The 17500-nt window shown below is 37.3% G+C and overlaps 1 protein-coding gene across 1 annotated transcript in view; it reads left to right on the top strand.

Annotated features, from left to right (window-relative positions):
- LOC138003710 (E3 ubiquitin-protein ligase UBR5-like) overlaps positions 1 to 17500 on the top strand; it is an 86320-nt gene that overhangs the window by 26336 nt on the left and 42484 nt on the right. The window contains exons 11-23 of the mRNA XM_068849915.1: positions 1254 to 1484; positions 2534 to 2691; positions 3854 to 3959; positions 6208 to 6421; positions 7138 to 7256; positions 8439 to 8579; positions 9171 to 9282; positions 10249 to 10409; positions 11210 to 11299; positions 11981 to 12079; positions 14589 to 14670; positions 15781 to 16032; positions 17117 to 17323. Of these exons, the coding sequence (XP_068706016.1) occupies positions 1254 to 1484; positions 2534 to 2691; positions 3854 to 3959; positions 6208 to 6421; positions 7138 to 7256; positions 8439 to 8579; positions 9171 to 9282; positions 10249 to 10409; positions 11210 to 11299; positions 11981 to 12079; positions 14589 to 14670; positions 15781 to 16032; positions 17117 to 17323 (1972 nt within the window). The remainder of the gene's footprint in view (positions 1 to 1253; positions 1485 to 2533; positions 2692 to 3853; positions 3960 to 6207; positions 6422 to 7137; positions 7257 to 8438; positions 8580 to 9170; positions 9283 to 10248; positions 10410 to 11209; positions 11300 to 11980; positions 12080 to 14588; positions 14671 to 15780; positions 16033 to 17116; positions 17324 to 17500) is intronic.

Below are 17500 nucleotides of genomic sequence, written 5' to 3'. Positions count from 1 at the left end.
CCTATGTTGCTAACAAAGAGTAAGATTAATCGTCCGGGTTATAAATTTTGTCAGTATAATCACTAAAATCAGGCAGTCAAATCTCATATTCGTTCTCATCCTCATACTAGAATCTGAAGGTCCCTATCACTGAATAGTACGGCAACATGGAATCTTGTTAATCTTTGAAATTCTAGTTTGTTACGTGTAGTTCTTTTGTTTGGGTCAAGCATAACATGAAAACTTAATCCACCAACTACAATCTTACAATCTTCATACAAAATAACATAGATTTAGCCAAGCCAAAAAGCGGAGCTCCCGGGTCATTTATCTCATTTGCGCTCGGTTGAAAGCATGGGTCCTCAAAGACTTGATTATTTATAGAAATGTGGTTATAAAATAGGCTTTTCAGTAAAAAAAAAATCAGCCTGACAACCAAAGACTTTTCAGAAAGATAACCGTAAGTACAAAAATGTGCAAAAATAATATTGTTCTGGCACAAAAAGTTGAAAAGGTGAAAAAAAGTTTTTTAATTTAGGTAGCCAATAATTATTTCAACACCTGTCATTTCTCCATGACTACAAACAAAGACCACTGTGTTTTGCATAATTAATTATGCTTCAGGCTTCGATGGGGAAAAAAAATGTGCAAATGGCTCAAAACCTTTTTTTGACCAAGCTTTCCAAATTTTTAAGTCCAAAATATGAAGTTTTCATTTATGATAAGTTAATTTGATTTTTACCATTATTGCTTGTAATCTAGCAATCTGATTGTCTAATTTGCTGTTATTGATAAGAGTCTAGACAACGCTGCTTGCGTCTTGTTCACGTCAAAATTTGTTGCACACTCACTCTGCTGTGCCTTGTGAGTCCACAACATTTTGACCATTGTGATGACAAATATCGTTGTCGATAAGAGTACAGACAATGCTGAACCACTTTCGATTTGTTAAATCTAGCATGATTTTCAACTTGAAAAATATGACCACGAACTGTTTGTGGCATTTTAAAAACATGTTCTCAAAATAATGGCTCGTGTGCAAAATTAATGTTTATCTTCATCACTAACCTCAATTCCTCTATGTTGTGTAGAGGTTTTTACGTGAAAAATCATTTCAAATAGTCGATAAAAGTAATTATGTTTGCACATATGAACCACATAAAGCACTTCACTGAGGTGGCCACTTTTACGGGTATGGCCGTGTCAATGAGCCATAATCTGCTCATAACAGTTTGATACACATTTATGCTGTCACAAATTTGTTTGCTTGATAGGATGGTAACCTCACACGCTTTATTCACATTGGTGCAATGTACTCTGAGCTGGTTTGTGTTGGGGCTGATGGTAAGCTTTATCAATGGAAATGGGAAGATCCTCTGCCTTATCAAGAACAGGGTAATGCCGTATATCATCCCAGAGCAACAGCTCTTGGTCTTGAAGATGAGAAGGTGGTGTCAGTGTCAGCTTCATCAATAAGGGCATCTGCCTTGACAGAATCTGGCAAGGTACATGTAATAATAATAACAGGGGAAAAATGCAGCTTAAAATCTAAATGTAAAACTTCCGTACAAGCTGTATTGTCACCAATTTAGTTAAGACATCTGGTAAAAATAAAGGGTTTGGATGGCTCAGTTTTGGTTCATTACTCATTGATATCTATTATTATTTTTGTTGATAAAAATTTTTTTTTTTTTGACTCTCTAACATCATAATAAAACGAAAAGTGATTTCTGTACAAAATATCTATGTTAATTAGTATTTCCACTTTTCGAGAGGTAAGAAAGATGCCAAGGTATTTATCTACTGTACATGTATGAAGGGGAGCTTGGTTTGTGTAGTGGTTTGAACACTCAGCTCTCACCAATGTGGCAAAGGTTTGATTCCCAGACTGGGCGTCACAAGTGGGTTGAGTTCGTTGGTTCTCTTCTCTGCTCTGAGAGGTGTTTCTCTGATTTCTCCCTCTCAAAAACCATCATTTCATTTGACTTGATTTGAGTTATCTGTGAGTTGATTTCTGTGTACAGTGTTCACAGTATTACTGTACATGTTTTACCGTATTTACTGAAATAAGCACTGCCTCTGAAAAGCATCACTCTCGAATAACCGCAGCATTTGGGACAAAAAAGCAAATAAGTGCTGGCCCCGAATAAGCACTGTGGTCCCAATGAAGCACTTACATGTATTCAAGAAATTTCGTCCAAAAAAAAAAACTTTTAAAAGTAACACAGCATGGGAAATTTCTTTGCATCAAAGCCGATGTTCTTCAGTTCAAAGTGATTGTATTGCACGGCTCATCCATCAAGTAAAATGCAGTAAGAGTCAAATGGAGACTATAAAAAGACTATTTTGTTAATCTCCGTACAGAAACAGTTTTGTGTGTAGTCCAAATTTTAAATAAGCACCACCCTCCAGTGTCGCACTTGAGGCACAACAAATTAAATAAGCGCATAGTGCTTGTTCTAGTAAACACGGTAGTGCCCTAGCAGAAGAATTTGTGACACTTACTGTATTATTGAACCAAAACAAAAGCCTTCTCTGATAAAATGTTTTGCAGGTTGCAACTTGGATGGATGAAACCCTGACCTCCATCGCAAGCAAGCTGGAACATTCTGCTCAAGGTTTTGCTGAATTCTCAGGCGACAAAGTTGTTTCTGTTCACACATGTTCACTTTACACATGTGCCCAGATGTCCTCTGGAGCACTTTACTGGTGGTAAGGGGCACTGTCTTGTATGTTATTAAATTTGTTGAATTCATAATTATAGGCAATGGTAATGGTGAATGAACAATTTTTTAAGAATGCCACTACAATGAGTAACATGAATTTCAGTTTTTAAAATTTCAGTCCAAGTTATGATTCATAAATTTCAATTATTTAAAATGGGAGATGGAGAGGAGACTTCAGGAAGGCAAAGGTTAAGATAAAGAATTCTTCTGTTGATTGGTTATTCAGTCCAAATGAAAGAAAGAGTAGACAAGTGCAGGCCTGCAAGTGAAGGGTTCAAGAAACAACATTATTGTTTGCAGTATAGGGGTTTTATATACAGAAACATAAACTTAGCAGTTTGAAATAAATAAATGTCATTAAATTTCAAAATTTGATGATCTCTGAATAGATTGTCAGTGTGGGCATCGGAAGAAACATTAATTTTGAAATAATCTGTATAACTTTTTTCTGAAGGGTAATTATGCGCTTAAGATTGGTTTGATAAGTTGATCCCCACACTGTAATACAGTAAGTTAGGTGAGGGTAAACTAAACTAAATTACAGAGTACGTAGGTTCACAGCAGAAAGGCGAAAGGAGCAGAGAAGAGAATCAACAAACTCGACCCACGTATGATGGCAGATTTGGGAATCGAACCCCGGCCACATTGGTTAGAGGCGAGTGCTCTAACCACTGCACCATCCCTGCTCCCCGTAGTTGTTCACAGACATTTATGAATAAATGAAAGATTAAACAAAGCTAATCCTGAACAGAAGCAGAAAGAAACACGTCACTACATCTCCATGTCCAAGTCCAGGCCACTTATTATCAACAAATAAACATTGTTTTGCAACTATTGACGTTTAAGGTGTAGTGTACCTGTGAGAAGGATGAGAAACTGGTGGCAAAGAATTTAATTGTTATCAGTGCTAAGATAATGAAGGTCTCTACAAGAGGAATCAACATACCAAGTACATGTACACTTGCCTTAACCTTTAATTAATACAGACCTTATGTAATAATTGTTTATTAGTCCCAAGGCATTTGCAAAAGGACGTGGAGGTTCAATGGTATTGACATTATTTAATAAACAATTCAGAGAATAAAATTTAATGTTGAAGTGCTTCCAGATTTTTTTATCTCTTACACTGTATGATCATCTTGTCATAGGGGAATTCTACCATTTGAGCAAAGAAAGAAGCTTTTGGAAAAAGCTCGCGCAAGGGCACGCAGAAACCGCACAACTTTTACTAGCTGCATAGTAAAAGGTGTTCAGGTGGGTAGATTACATGTACAACCTTAAAGTGAATTTGACTCACTGAAGCAACAATCATAACATTATTATTGAAATGCCAATGCCTAAACCGGACTGAAAGGCAAGGTCAGGAGTCTCTTCACCATAGGTAATTAACCACATTGGAGGGCAGACTTTATATGTATCATTTAGTGTTGTGACAGTCCAGACCAGAAATAAGCGTCCTACACTGACACAAAATGCACACGCATTTTTTGCGTACACACGTTTTTCAATGCACGCCTTTTTGTCTATTATTCAAACTTATATTTAGCTGTGATGTTCTGTCTATTAAATGACATGTTGAACCCATTGGGAACTCGGAAAAATCCGAGCCCCAGATGGGATTCGATCCCACGACCCTCTGTAATCTAGTTGGGTGCTCTAACCACTGAGCTACTGAAGACTCTATGGTGAGCAAGGGTGAAATGTGGGTCTTTGACTCGAGCTGCATCACACAGCTGCAGAGTCAAATATCGACTGACAGCATAGCTCATAATTGCATTGTGCAGTCACCTTAGAGCATATCAGAGATGCCGCTAACCAACCACCCAAGTGAGCGAGTATGAGAATGATATACACATATGAAATAAAATGTGGGTTTGAATCCCGTCTGGATTTTCCCGAGTTCCCAATGGGTTCTACATTTCCGTTCATATGTGTATATCATTCTCACATTCATTCTTTCTATTTTTCCACAAAACGACAGACAGAACTGAATATTTAATTCCTGTGATCAACTTACATGTACCAGAACATTTGAATTGAGAAGCGGTGTCATTGGTGATTGTGAGTTTTTGAGCGAACCTACAAAGTGTAAATTTCTTTTGCCCTTTATGACTTTTGCTGGCCACTGATCGTTATTTCGACCCTTCCATTGCCAAGACTGCAGTTTGGAAGATGCCAGACAACAAAGAACATAGCTTCTGACCTTTCCTCCAATTATTCGCAATAAAAGCTTGTAAGATAAAGTGCTTTCCCAAATATTTGTCGAGCTTAATAATTTTGGGAAAAAAAAAGAAAACAGCGCTACTGAGGAGATTACTGTAATTTTGTAATATTCCAAGTTTTTTTGCGATCATCAAATACTCAGAATGGCACCACAGAAGTTGCAGTGAGGCTACGACAACCGAAAGTAAACATTTGGTTCCAGGCTCTCAAATAAAACACAATGTGGTAAATGCAGACTAGGTACAAAATAGGCCCAGTCTGCAGTCTGCATTTTATACTGACCAAAATGCAGACGACTGGAAAGTAAGTTTTTTCAGTGATTTTTTGCTTGTGTTCGCTTTTACCATGATCTTTCTTTTGCTTTTCAAGGAAGGTCAAGTTTACCCTAGAAGAAAATAAAACAGACGGCACTGAAAGGGGCTTATGTCTCTAAACGAATTCGGCATTCTTTGTCACGCAGGGTTTCAATGCCATGCGTCAGAGACCCATTTTGCACTTTTACTCCGTATGCCTCCAGTCAACCTGCTGTAATAGTCCTCAGAAAAAAACTGAACTAAAGAAAGAAATTGATGTAGCAGATATCTTAAGGCATTTGGTGGTTGAAGTTTGTCCTTTCTTGGTTGCATTGCTGGTGTGTTTCTTTGAAATACATCAAAATGTGAATGATCTCGTTTTCAGAGATAAAGTGGAATAAAGTACATCAGTAAAACTCTATTTTTGACCTTGAATTGACAAAGTTCTTGACGCTATCTAATTTTAGCGTGATTCCTATTTGCTGGCTATTGACAGTAGACTCTGAAATGGCTTTTTCCCTTTTCCATTTGCTCCTGAGTGGGTGCTTGTTTTCTTTTAAAACTCGTGCAGTTCAGGAAAAATTCATTGCCAAACTGGTGAATTCCAAAGTAAATTTCACTCAAAAAACCGATATTGCACTTTGCGATTCATGCAATATCAGCTTTTAGCGTGAAATTTACGATGGAATTGACTAGTTAGGCAATGAATTTTTATATAGATAAAAGCAAAGAAAATGATTTACCAGCAACTGGAAACATCAAAATGCTGCACAATTCGAAACCCCTTTATTTTCACTAACCAGGGAGCTCCACTTTTAGGCTTGGCTAAATCTATATATTAGATAAACGAACAACATGAACAGTGTACATGTACTTGACAAAAGAGGATTTGCATTTAATGGAAAAATACTACCCAGGATTTGACTGATTTAATGTATTTGTGTTCTTACATTTCTCCCATCAACTTTCTCTTTTTTTGTCATTAGGTGTGCTTGCGCAGTTGTCCTTTATACCATCCTGGTTCTATTGGGTTCAATATCTCTTCTGGAGTCCCTCGCATGGGGCAGTTAATAGAGTCGGCTTGGAATTTGGATGACAAGTGTCGCTTTAAAGTGTTGCCTTATGGCGATGAGAAACCTCCTTGCAATCCACCAGCATTTGAAGAACCAGATGCTGATGTTCCTGGCTCTCTTGGACTAAGTAAGTTTGATTTGCTACATTTTAGTCATTTCTTTATCCTAATGGGATTACTGAGCTACTCTTTTTTTTTTCCAAAGTGTGATTTTAAAAGGTACACGTACTTGTACAAAATAATAATTTCACATACTGTGACAATAATTGCTGTCATAGTTGCTTGGCAAACTCTGTCTCTGATGTTAAGGAAATCAAAGGGAGGCTGTACGTGTGACATAAATTGTTTAACGATAATTCCTTCACTAAAAGTAATAAGCAGAAGGCAGTGTAACTCAGGGTTTATGGCACTGGGTTTACTGGTAAGACTTGTTCTGACTACTGGTTGAATTTGATCCTGGTTGTCCCTGGTTTAACTGCTGAGGCTGCAATTGTAAATTGCCAACTGGTTTGCCCCTGGCACATTAGGATTAAGAGTTGTTCAGTTCGTTTCATTGCCCCTGCCCTAGAAAGCCCCTATGGGGAAGTGGTCAATTGAGTATGTATGTAATAAGATAAGCTACTTTTATAACTTACTGTGATTGCTCCACAGAAAATGAATGTGGGAGCCACTCCTCCTTTTAAAGTGAACCAGAAATAAACTGTAAGATTTAGGTTTTTTATCACCAGAATAAAATCATGGCTCTATTTATATTGCAGAGATGTCAATTTGGAATTCCCCCAAGGCATTTTTTGAAAATATTATTTTATAACAAATACTGATCTCGATTCCCTACTGATTTCAGAGAGAAAAAAGGATCCATCTTTAGAAGCTGCAGATGACAAGTCCATTCAAGACTGGGATCTAAAGGATGTTATTTTTGTTGAGGATAAGCGTAACATACCTGTCGGAAAAGTTCTTAAGGTATGTTTTATTTTTGTTGCATACTGCTTTTGTGTTGCCTGTGCTTTACATGTAGTACATGTAGTTGTACTTCGTAGCTTGTTTGGATGGGTACGATACATGTGCATTGTACATCAGGAATTGAGAAGGTACTAATTTTATTTTGGGCAAAATGTTTGGTATCGTAATCATCATTCTTAAAGCAACTGTGGTGGCATTCCAGTGGGTCTCTAGCACAGGTGGGTCCAGTCTCTACAGCGTGCACTGGGTATTCCATGAACACCTGTGGGATGTTCACTTAAAGTTTTTAACGTTACGCCCTACATGTAGTTCTTAGATTGTTTCATGAAGGTTAATAGTTATCAATAAGAAACTTAAATATTTTGAAAATGAGATATTAAGTTACATGTATGTTCAACAACCTTCATTACAACTCTTATTGCAATCTGCAATCTCTCTTCTTTGGTTACGATAATCCAGTTTCTGTTTCGAAATATAAGAGTCATTATGTACTTGTAACTTGGGCTTGCAGGGTTTAACCGACATGGGTTGTGTTCATTTTTGTATTTTTATCCAGTGGTGTAAAAAGAAAAAATAACCAACAAACAATACATGTAACCTGAATGTTTGAAATAATTTGAAAAACACTTCAATCAAGTTACTTTGACGTTCATTTGAGTATAAATTATTGTGATGTCACATGGTTGGCACAGTGATTATGGCATTTGCCTTGAAATCCAGATATTCCCAGTTCAGGACTCATTCTGACAACTTGTTGAATTTAATCCTGATAGGCCCTGCTTAAACTTGTCCATTGCACTTATAAATAGCCATCTGGTTTGCCTCCTGTGATTCTTTAAGTTGTTGTTTTGTTCTGTTATTTCGCTGATTTTGTTTCTTTGGCCCTGAAGAGCTTCTATGGTGGAGTGGTTAATTAATTAAGGTAGCATTAATTATTCATCAATGGCCAGTATTATAGCCACCTCACTCAACTGACCAATTATGTAAGCCTCAATAAATCGTCAGAGTCCTTACTATGGCTCATTCAGAACTACATGTATGGCTCATTCAGGTACAAGTTGTTTCAGGATTCCTGCTGAAATTATGGAGTAGTTTTTCTCTTACAGTTATGTAGTAAGGTTTTTTTGTCTTGACATTGAATCAAGACCTTGAGGGAGAAAGAGAGTTGTTTGTCTTTCCAAGGTGGATGGCCCTTATGCTGCTGTCAAGTTCCCACCAAAGGAAAGTGGCCTTCAAGGAGCAATTGGAAGGGAAGTTGGCAACAATGAAGAAGCCACATTGCTCTTGCAAGACGTGCGCCTTCTGCGTAAGGATGAATTGCAGGTATACATTCATGGCTCTTGTACTTGGGGGAAATGGTTAACTGTAAACACTGATTTGGTGCACATCCTTTATTCAGAGTTTCCTTTTCAGGTTTGCATTCCGCTACCTTGTTCTTATTTAGAGTATTTTTTTGTATTTTATAATGATGCAAGCTATTATTAACAATCTTTTGTCCTTCATAATTAGCTAATATAATATCAAAAATACCATAGTACTCTTTGTTTGTCCCTCCAAAATTTTGCATAAGCATTGTTTCCATTTTCTCTTGGGATCACCATTATAAGGTCCAAGAGAAAATAAAAACGATGCTTATGCAACATTTTGGAGGGACAAACAAAGAATATTATGGTATTTTTGATATTAGCTAATTAAGGAAGCAGTTGTCAAAACATTACTTTTTCCTGTTGCTGCTAATGTTATTGTCATACAAAATTTAATATTCAGTTGTTTATGGTCTTACATGTAACATTATCTTACATATCACATTTTATTATTTTGTGATGAATTCTTCAAAGTGAACTACATTCAGTGATATGAAAGAGGCCAATTAGTTGTAGAATGTAATTTTTTACATTACCTATTTTCTTGTAGCTGGTAAAGTCGTCTGCTGCTAACAAGATCCCTGACTGTATTCAGCGCACTCCAAAGCTGTTGTGTGTTCCACCAGGCACTAGACCTATTGCTGTTACTGTTAACTGTAAAGGTATAGTAAACTACCTTCTTGTGATGCCATCATCATTGTTACCGGTATTGAAACTCTAGCCTTAACACAAGCGATAGTCGTTTTTTTATGATTTAATAAAAATAAATTATTGTACAGTGTATCTGGTAATTTTTAGGCACTTACACCTGTACTGTTTATAAACGTATACCATCCATTGCAGTCAACAAAAACTGAAGATTGCTTTAACAGTAACTGTTATGATTATTGAAAGGAGAAGGACCAGGTGTGATGATAAAACTGTTTTATAAAATAATATTTTTTCCAAACACAATAATTGCTCATGGGTAGCCTTAACAATTTACGTACCTTATTCGTAATAATTTTTGTGGGACTTAATTTTCACAATTTTCAAGAGATCTTGAAATTAAAGACACAGGAAAATTAACAAAGCAAAATTTAATACCCTGTTATGAAATCCTTTAACTTTCGGAGTTTGAGCCCTCTTCCTTTAAATCAAAACAATCTTGCTGTTGTTCCAGTAAAATACATTTATCCTTGGTGCACAGTGTTTAAATAACTCATATGGCTCCTTGTAACTCGTGACAACAAGCTGTTTGTATTTTTTACTTATTTCTCTGTTCCTTGTCGTGGCCTCCATTTCAATAACAACCTTGATTGGAATTTCCTATCCTCCTTGCACAAGTGGTGATCTTAATAATGCTTTGCACCCGTAACTTTGGGGTAAACGAACTGAGACTGACTGTTTGTTAATGCAGATCACTAGTTCAACAATTTTCACCAGTTCCTTTCTTTCGCCAAATTGCAAAATTGAAGTTCTGCAAAATATGCCTTTTCCATTTTTGGGAAATCAAAATCCCCGAAAACAAGTATGAATGAGGTATGTTTACCTTGAGAACTGTCAAGGTTTCTTTTATATCATTATGCTGTACTCGTTGATGAGATCATGCCCATGTTTTGATGAAAGTGTTGTTTTTTTTCATGCAGGAGTTCATGTGATATTGAGGACGTCATCATTAGGTGTTCGTTATGCTCTGTACAGCCTTGCATCCTCCAAACCAGAAACTGGAGGAACCATGCCAAAAGTCTGTGCAACCTTCCTCAGTCAGCCTGGATCACGAGACATTAAACTATATCCAACTGGAGATGTAAGTTTAAAGTGGTTTCACATAGATAACAGTTTGCTGTTCAAAAAAAAAAGTTGCATTTTTTGGTCTTCTACAGTATCACATTTCACAGGAAAGCATAACAGTGTATTATATTTTTGCACTTTTTTGCATTGTGATGGTGTGAAAGTTGCTACTTTTAGCCATTGTCCTGTAGGGCACTTTTTGCTTTTGTGACCATCTTGCCTCTCTCTTTAGACAGCAAAGCAGATCTGGGTTCTTACAATTGTATAATTATTGTTTGTTGTTTACTTGGAAGGTTGTTGTTCTTTACAGAGACCCCAGCCTGGCTACTTGAACAAATCGTTTTAAAAAGGGCTGTTCATTCCTTTCACAACCAATATCTAAGCTGAAATTTTCCACATAAAGAACAGAGGAAGGAATTCCTTCATTGCATATATGAACAATAATTGGAGAATTAATTGTGGGAATCGTGTGAGCAGTTACTCTATGTTAACATTGTGCAATTGTTGCACAAATCAAAATCAGCAGTTTAACAAATGTTACAAAACCATTTTGTTAATCCCTTTGGAATCAATGTCTGGGCGTCATTGTTGAAGACTACAGTAGTTTAATAATTATCTTAATACCAGGCCCCAGTTGTTTGAAGGGTGGGTAGCGCTATCCACTGGATAACTCAATTGGTTTTGCTAGTGTACATGTATATCTGCTGGATAGTGATTTATCCGGTGGATAGCGTTTTCCACTTTTTGAACAGCCGAGGCCAGATGTGGCCCTATGTTTAGTAATTCTCAAGTGTTGTTTGGATTTCTTTTTGTCAGGATTCACTCATTATGATGACTGATGCGAATGGTGGACTGTTTCCTTTGTCAAAGAACTTTCTTGGTACTGTTAAAGATCCTGCTTGGATGGTGAGTACTTGAGCACATACTGTTATTCTGAAAGAGATAAAAGACAGCACCACTTCTATAAAGGCTTCCTTGCAGTATTATTGATTTTTTTTAGTACATCCCTTAGTTTTTTAAGGGCAGACAGCACTATTACACTATCCACTGGATAATGCCTTATCAAAACAGACACCTGTAAACTTCTGCATGATGGCGATTTTAACCCAGCCCTGGGCCACCCTATTCACTGTCAATGTGTTCAGTTCAAAGGCCTGATCAACTTAAAAGTGAAAGTTGTCAAACACTCTGATTCATGCAACACGTATGTCCTTGTAAACTAAAACAGGTACATTGGTGCACAGATAAACAGAACCAAATCATTCTTCTTAAGATGTTTTACATGTCCTCTCATGTGTCAACTGCATGTGATTGCAGGCTCGTTTTCTTTTCTTAGGCAATCAGCAGTATTTCTTTTCAGCATCTCCAAAAAAAGGGCTTCTACAGGGGTATAAGCCGTAGTCTATCAACCCATCTTCTTCTGTCTTGGCGTTTTCAACTTTCATGTTAATTTGTTTGATTTGGTGCTTTAAATTGCTAAGTTTCAAGAAATTGAACAGCTCATTAATTTTATGATTGTGTGACTCCTGTTACGTGTATGTTTATTGCTTGGTTTGTTTTGTTCCTTTTTATTGCATCTTTTTTTAGGATATTCCTCCACTGCAAAGCCTTGGCGTTGGCGTTACATCTGTGAGGCCTGGGAGTGAATGCAAAGCCAGAGCTCTCGTTGTTGTTCTTGCTGTAGAGGTAGATTGCTACTCATTAAATTGCATGTTATTTGTGATTGATAAGCCACAGGCATCACAGAACAAAGCCATTGATATTTCATAATTAATTATTTTTAATTATTTTAATTAATTAGTCACTGCTTAATAGACTACTTAAGACTCTTACATCATAGGTTGATCACGTGATGTGCATTGGGTAAACAAAGATTTGCATTGCAAAGAGAATCTGTGAAGCGTAAAGATTTTGTCTCCTTTTTCTTCTTTCTACGGAAATTCTTCCGTTGTTTTTGGGCATGGTACAATACTGTTGTGCTTATGATTGCTGTAACAATTCGACAATGGAAGGGCTATCATGGCATGGCTTTCCAGACAGTGTACTTATATAAATAATTATTATTTCGGTCTTCAGATTTGTAAATTAATCTTCCCCACATCTTGTAGGTCTGGATATCTAGGATAAAAAGGGACCCCAAAAAGGATTTTACAGTCACCAAACATTTGAAACTTTGTTCAGCCCACTTTCAAAAAGAAGATTTTGTAGACTTTTATACTATTAAAAGGAATCTGAAAACTGGGGCTTCCCAGTCAACTTTTAGCTGGATTAAAAAAAAACTGAGAGGCATTGCCAGAAAAGAGAAGAGGATTGAAGAGATGAATGCTGTCCTAGAATCAGAATTAACAGAAACAGCATTCGACGGGGGAGGAGAATACGATGAAACCTGTTGGGAGAACTTCGTTTCCTGCTCCATTCAATCAGACTTTGAGATATACCTTGTGAACACAGATTCGCAGTGACTGTTTTGAGAGATCTAGCACAAGGTAGAGACCATGAAGTGAAAAATTTAACCATTAAACCGGATTTTCCAGCCACGAAAAGTTTAGAAGGGTACTTGAGTTTGTTCTTCCAGGAGGGTGCCTAAAAAACATAACGTATTGGAACACTAAGGCAAGCAAACACCAAAGAGTTGATACTTCATTGCCGTTCGACTCTGATCAAGAATCGCCGGGACGTGTTGATGAGTGCAATTTGGATCAAGAACTGATACTGACGATTCCTCAAGAGCTCATGAATGTTCTTTCTGTAATTGTGCACTTGTCAATACAATACATTGTTCAATATTAATTCGAGACAAATAAATTTACAAAGAAAATACTTTTAGATGAAGGAAGAATGAAAACTCTTAAAAGATAAATGTTGACTTGTGCACAGTGACGAAAGTGAACAATGTCATGTTTGAATAAAATAAAAAAAAGTAATAGAGAGTAATTTGTCGTAAAATTGCATGATTTAAAGCAGCCCTTTTAACATTCGGGAGAAGTAACCTGATTTTAGAGGAATTTCTTGACTCTCCCCACACCAGACAGCTGAATAAATTAATAACCGTTAAAAACTTCATTTTAATGACAATTTTGCACTTTTAAAAATAACCTAACATGGATATAAATTTTACCCCGCATTACATGAGCATTTGCGCTCTATCGACATTTCCCTCTGCATGAGGAGCTTTGGACTTCTTCTGACTGCGGTAGCTGCGGTTTTTTATCTCAGACGTTCGAGGTCCCCTGCCTACCTCGTCAACTACAAAACATCGTGCACATAATTTTCTGTGAAGAATTGAGTACCTTTTTGACCAATTCCCTTTTTCCCACAACCTTTGAGATGATTTACGATTGTAATCGGCAAGACATTTGCAAGATTTTGTGGCGATTTCTTCCACGCTGCGTAGGAACACTCACTTGCGGCCACCATCTTGAATGTTATATTACCCAATAGAGACCACATGACTGCGAAGCTAAAGAAGTCTATTCCATACCTCCAAAGCACATTGACTTAATTTCACTGGATGTACACTGTAGTTGGGCCTTATGCACATTGTTTTATTTTTATGTCAATTTCTCATGGCAATCCCAGAGTCATTGCAAGATGACTCAGGTTCACCAACTACGTAAAAGCTGAAATGAATGACTGAGATGGAAGTTGTTGACGCCAGGAGATGATTTGAAGAGATGATATTTTTTCAATGGTGACTCTGGGATACTCAGAAAAAATCCGAGTTCTCCTTGTGCATGTATTCAATTTTTGATATATTTAAGGTGTTTGAAAAAACACGTCTAGAACCTCCCTAACCCATTTGCTACTTTGGGTGCCCTATTGATGAGTAAAGTTATATGGCATGGGAGTAAAATCTATTAGTGGCGTTTTTAGGACCTTGCTTGAACACCTGCCAAAATATATTCATGCAAGGTTTCCAAGCCCTGTAATCAAATCATGGAAGTCTTGCTCTGTCTGAGATTTCTATTATTCTCCAGATAAACAACTTCCCAGCATAAAAGCACTTGGGAATCCCAACTGTGTTTTCTAGCAAATTGTCATTTATCCAACGTTCTATCCACCCTTCAAACAACTGGGGTTAGGTGGGTAAGGGAAAACAAATAAGTATTCCAGAGGAATTCACAAACAACTTAGTAAATCGTTTTACATGTACCTGGAGAGTCCTCTAATAGTGACAAACTGACTTTCTATCTAGAGCCAACAGTTGATGTCTCATGTTCTTAAATGCGACTGGGATGCCATTAGGCATTTTCTGACATTCTTGGAAGAAAATCCAGGTGAGAGCTTTCAGAAGTTTGCATCTGTATCATTATCATCATCATCATCATCATCAACTTAAATCATTGTCTAAAATAGTATCTGTGTGCTTTCAATTCAGTTCCAATTCAGGTTTTCATATGACCCCTATGGCCCTTGAACTTATTTAGTTTGAGATAATCAATTGTAATAGCAGTACTTACATTGTACCAATAACATTACAAGTCACATGTTCATAATTTATTTACCCACGAAGAGCTTGGGAGTTGTAACTCATTAAAATTGAATTAAGCTCCAGAAACCGGGGACCTGGGGGAACAATCGTAACCTTGTATAATAATTAGCCTCCGTGATTCGAACCTGTGCCCATGCATTACAAGCGCACTACTCGGTCGCAAAGTCCTGTCTTAAGTCCCAACTAATCGAAAGCATTTTATCAATTTATTATTGTTTAATTTACCCATCCAAGGAAGTCCTCATGTGCAGTTGACTGTTTTCTTGAACTAAGCTTAGCTATTTTTAAAGATTCTCTGAGACATAATTGGAATCAGTCTTGGCTTCAGGCATGTTTTAAATTATAATGGACAGATTGATAAGACCTGTATGGGCTTTAATTTAAGATAACATTGGGACTCATTTTTTAGTATGTCTGCACATACTGTATTGTAGTGACATTAATTCCTGTTCAGTACAGTTAAAATCAATGTTCTGTCAAGTTCTACTGGTAACTAGAACAGAAGACAAATATGCCTTCGATGTAAGTACTTTTAGCAATAGGATGTTCAAAGAACATGAGAAGAATCATGAGCTGCAGGCGAATGATTTACGAATTCTTCGAGTGTTCTTCCAACATCTTAAGTCGTTTCTCATGCCTTTAAACGATAGAAACTTGTGATCTATTGCCTTTATATGATAAGTCAGAGGACGTGCGAAATTCCCATTACGTAAACGCCATTGTTTGGGCATCTTGTTATTGTACTATCTGGCTCTGGCCATCAGTTGTTAGCCCTTAAACTGAAACTTGCCCTAAATATGGACTGACGATAGTTGAATTTTGTGGCCATGTATGAGATATGGTGATATTTCCAAATCAATAAGACAATTTTGTCCATTTCCTTTTGTGTCAACAGCACAAAGGGAAAGCATTTTAGAGGCAGCTTTGCAAGAGAGGTGTGACGGTAACAGAAACATTCTTCATGCTTGTGTGTCCAAAAGTTTCCCAGTGTCTGCTCATGAACCTGGTGAGACAACAGAATCACAGGTTAACAGTGGGGCAGGTTCAAATAATGGTGCTCTCGGAAATAAGCTGGAATCCATTAAGGGTGCAGTAGATGCTCTAGCAGCAGCAGTAGCAGCCGCAGCAGCTGCTGTTCGTTCAAGTGGTAAGAGTTGCTGTTTAAAGCTACAAAGTTTGTGGGCTTTTCAGATGAAGGCTGTTTGATAGGTGGCTAAACTCAGTATGTTTAAAAAGAGAACCAGGAATCCTACAAAATAGCGATGGAATTCATCACCCAAATCAAAACCTATTTAATCTCCGACTTGATTCACTCTTGTGTTTTTCATTTCACGACAAGGACGGGATAATTCTTAGACCCTAACATCAATGTACTTCCTGTGGACAGAAAAACTAATCTTGCCTTCAGCAATCATATAGTACTGCATCTCATCAGGAAAAGGGAGTGAAGAAGAAATTCATGTTTCATGCAAAATCCTAGCGCAAAATATCGGTTCTCCTTTTTTGGTACCAACACACAAATTAGGCCCTTGTTGAAAAAGTTAGAACTCTTCTGTGATGATTTTAAATGGTCGTTCCTTTCTTAAACAATGCAGAGAATTATTGCTACCCTGTTTGAAATTTACCTTCCATGAATGTTGTATTTGCTAAGCTACAATCTAGTTAATAGCTGTAACAGGGACCTGTTACAGCTATTAACTATTATTAAGTATTAATCTGTTCTTCCCCTTTGAGATTTATGTACCACCGACTGTGGATCAGAAGTTATTAAAAAGGCCTTCCCACCTTTTTTTTGGCGTGAAATGATTCTTCTCTCCAGGCATTTGTTTCACGGTAATCATTTTAACCAAGATACTTATTGTGTGGTATCCAACAAGGGCTGCTAATAGTTGTTTTTGTTGCATGTTGCTCATTTTAATCTCCTTCCTGGTGATTTTTCTAATCATATTGCTGCCAAATCATCAATACAGTGAACAACTGCATTTGTACTTTGGTATGACTTGCGTGTACAGTGTACATGTACCAAAATCCAATCTCAGGGTCCAGTAATCAATTCCTAAACCCACTCATTCATTGCTCTGGTCTTTTACAACTAAAGCTCTCATAGCTTGAAATCTTGATGGATGGATAAGTTGCCTCTGACAGATTCTCTTGGTAAGGCTCCTTGTGGACCCAATAAACCCTTTAGTGAGTGATACGTAGTGACACCTAACCAATTTATCTTTATTTAGATGGCACTGTCACCTCAGGAGGAGCTGGCAATGGTACTGGGTCTGGCGGTAATCCTATTGGGAATGGAACACCCAACAATGGTGGATCATCCAGATTGGGTGTGCGTGAGATGATGCAACGAGCAGTTACTGCAGCACGATCTTCATTGCTTGATGTGGAGGAAGATGCCCCTATCCCCACTCTACATTGGCCCCCGGAAGGTCCAGGTGATGCTAATGGAGTAGTCAAGGATCACAAAAAAATCATTAATTTTGTTTTCCCTCTCATTTCCGTTTTCTTTATATGTAAATGCTTCTTACACACTCAATATTTCTCACATGGGTATCTAGTGTGTTGTTTATCTTAGTGCATCTAAGAATGTGTTACTGTGGGGTGCAGGAATG

The sequence above is a fragment of the Montipora foliosa genome, chromosome 5 (genome assembly GCF_036669935.1).
Source record: "Montipora foliosa isolate CH-2021 chromosome 5, ASM3666993v2, whole genome shotgun sequence".
Classification (NCBI taxonomy): domain Eukaryota; kingdom Metazoa; phylum Cnidaria; class Anthozoa; order Scleractinia; family Acroporidae; genus Montipora; species Montipora foliosa.
Note: the sequence above shows the minus strand (reverse complement) of the source record. Positions and strands in the feature narration are given on the sequence as shown.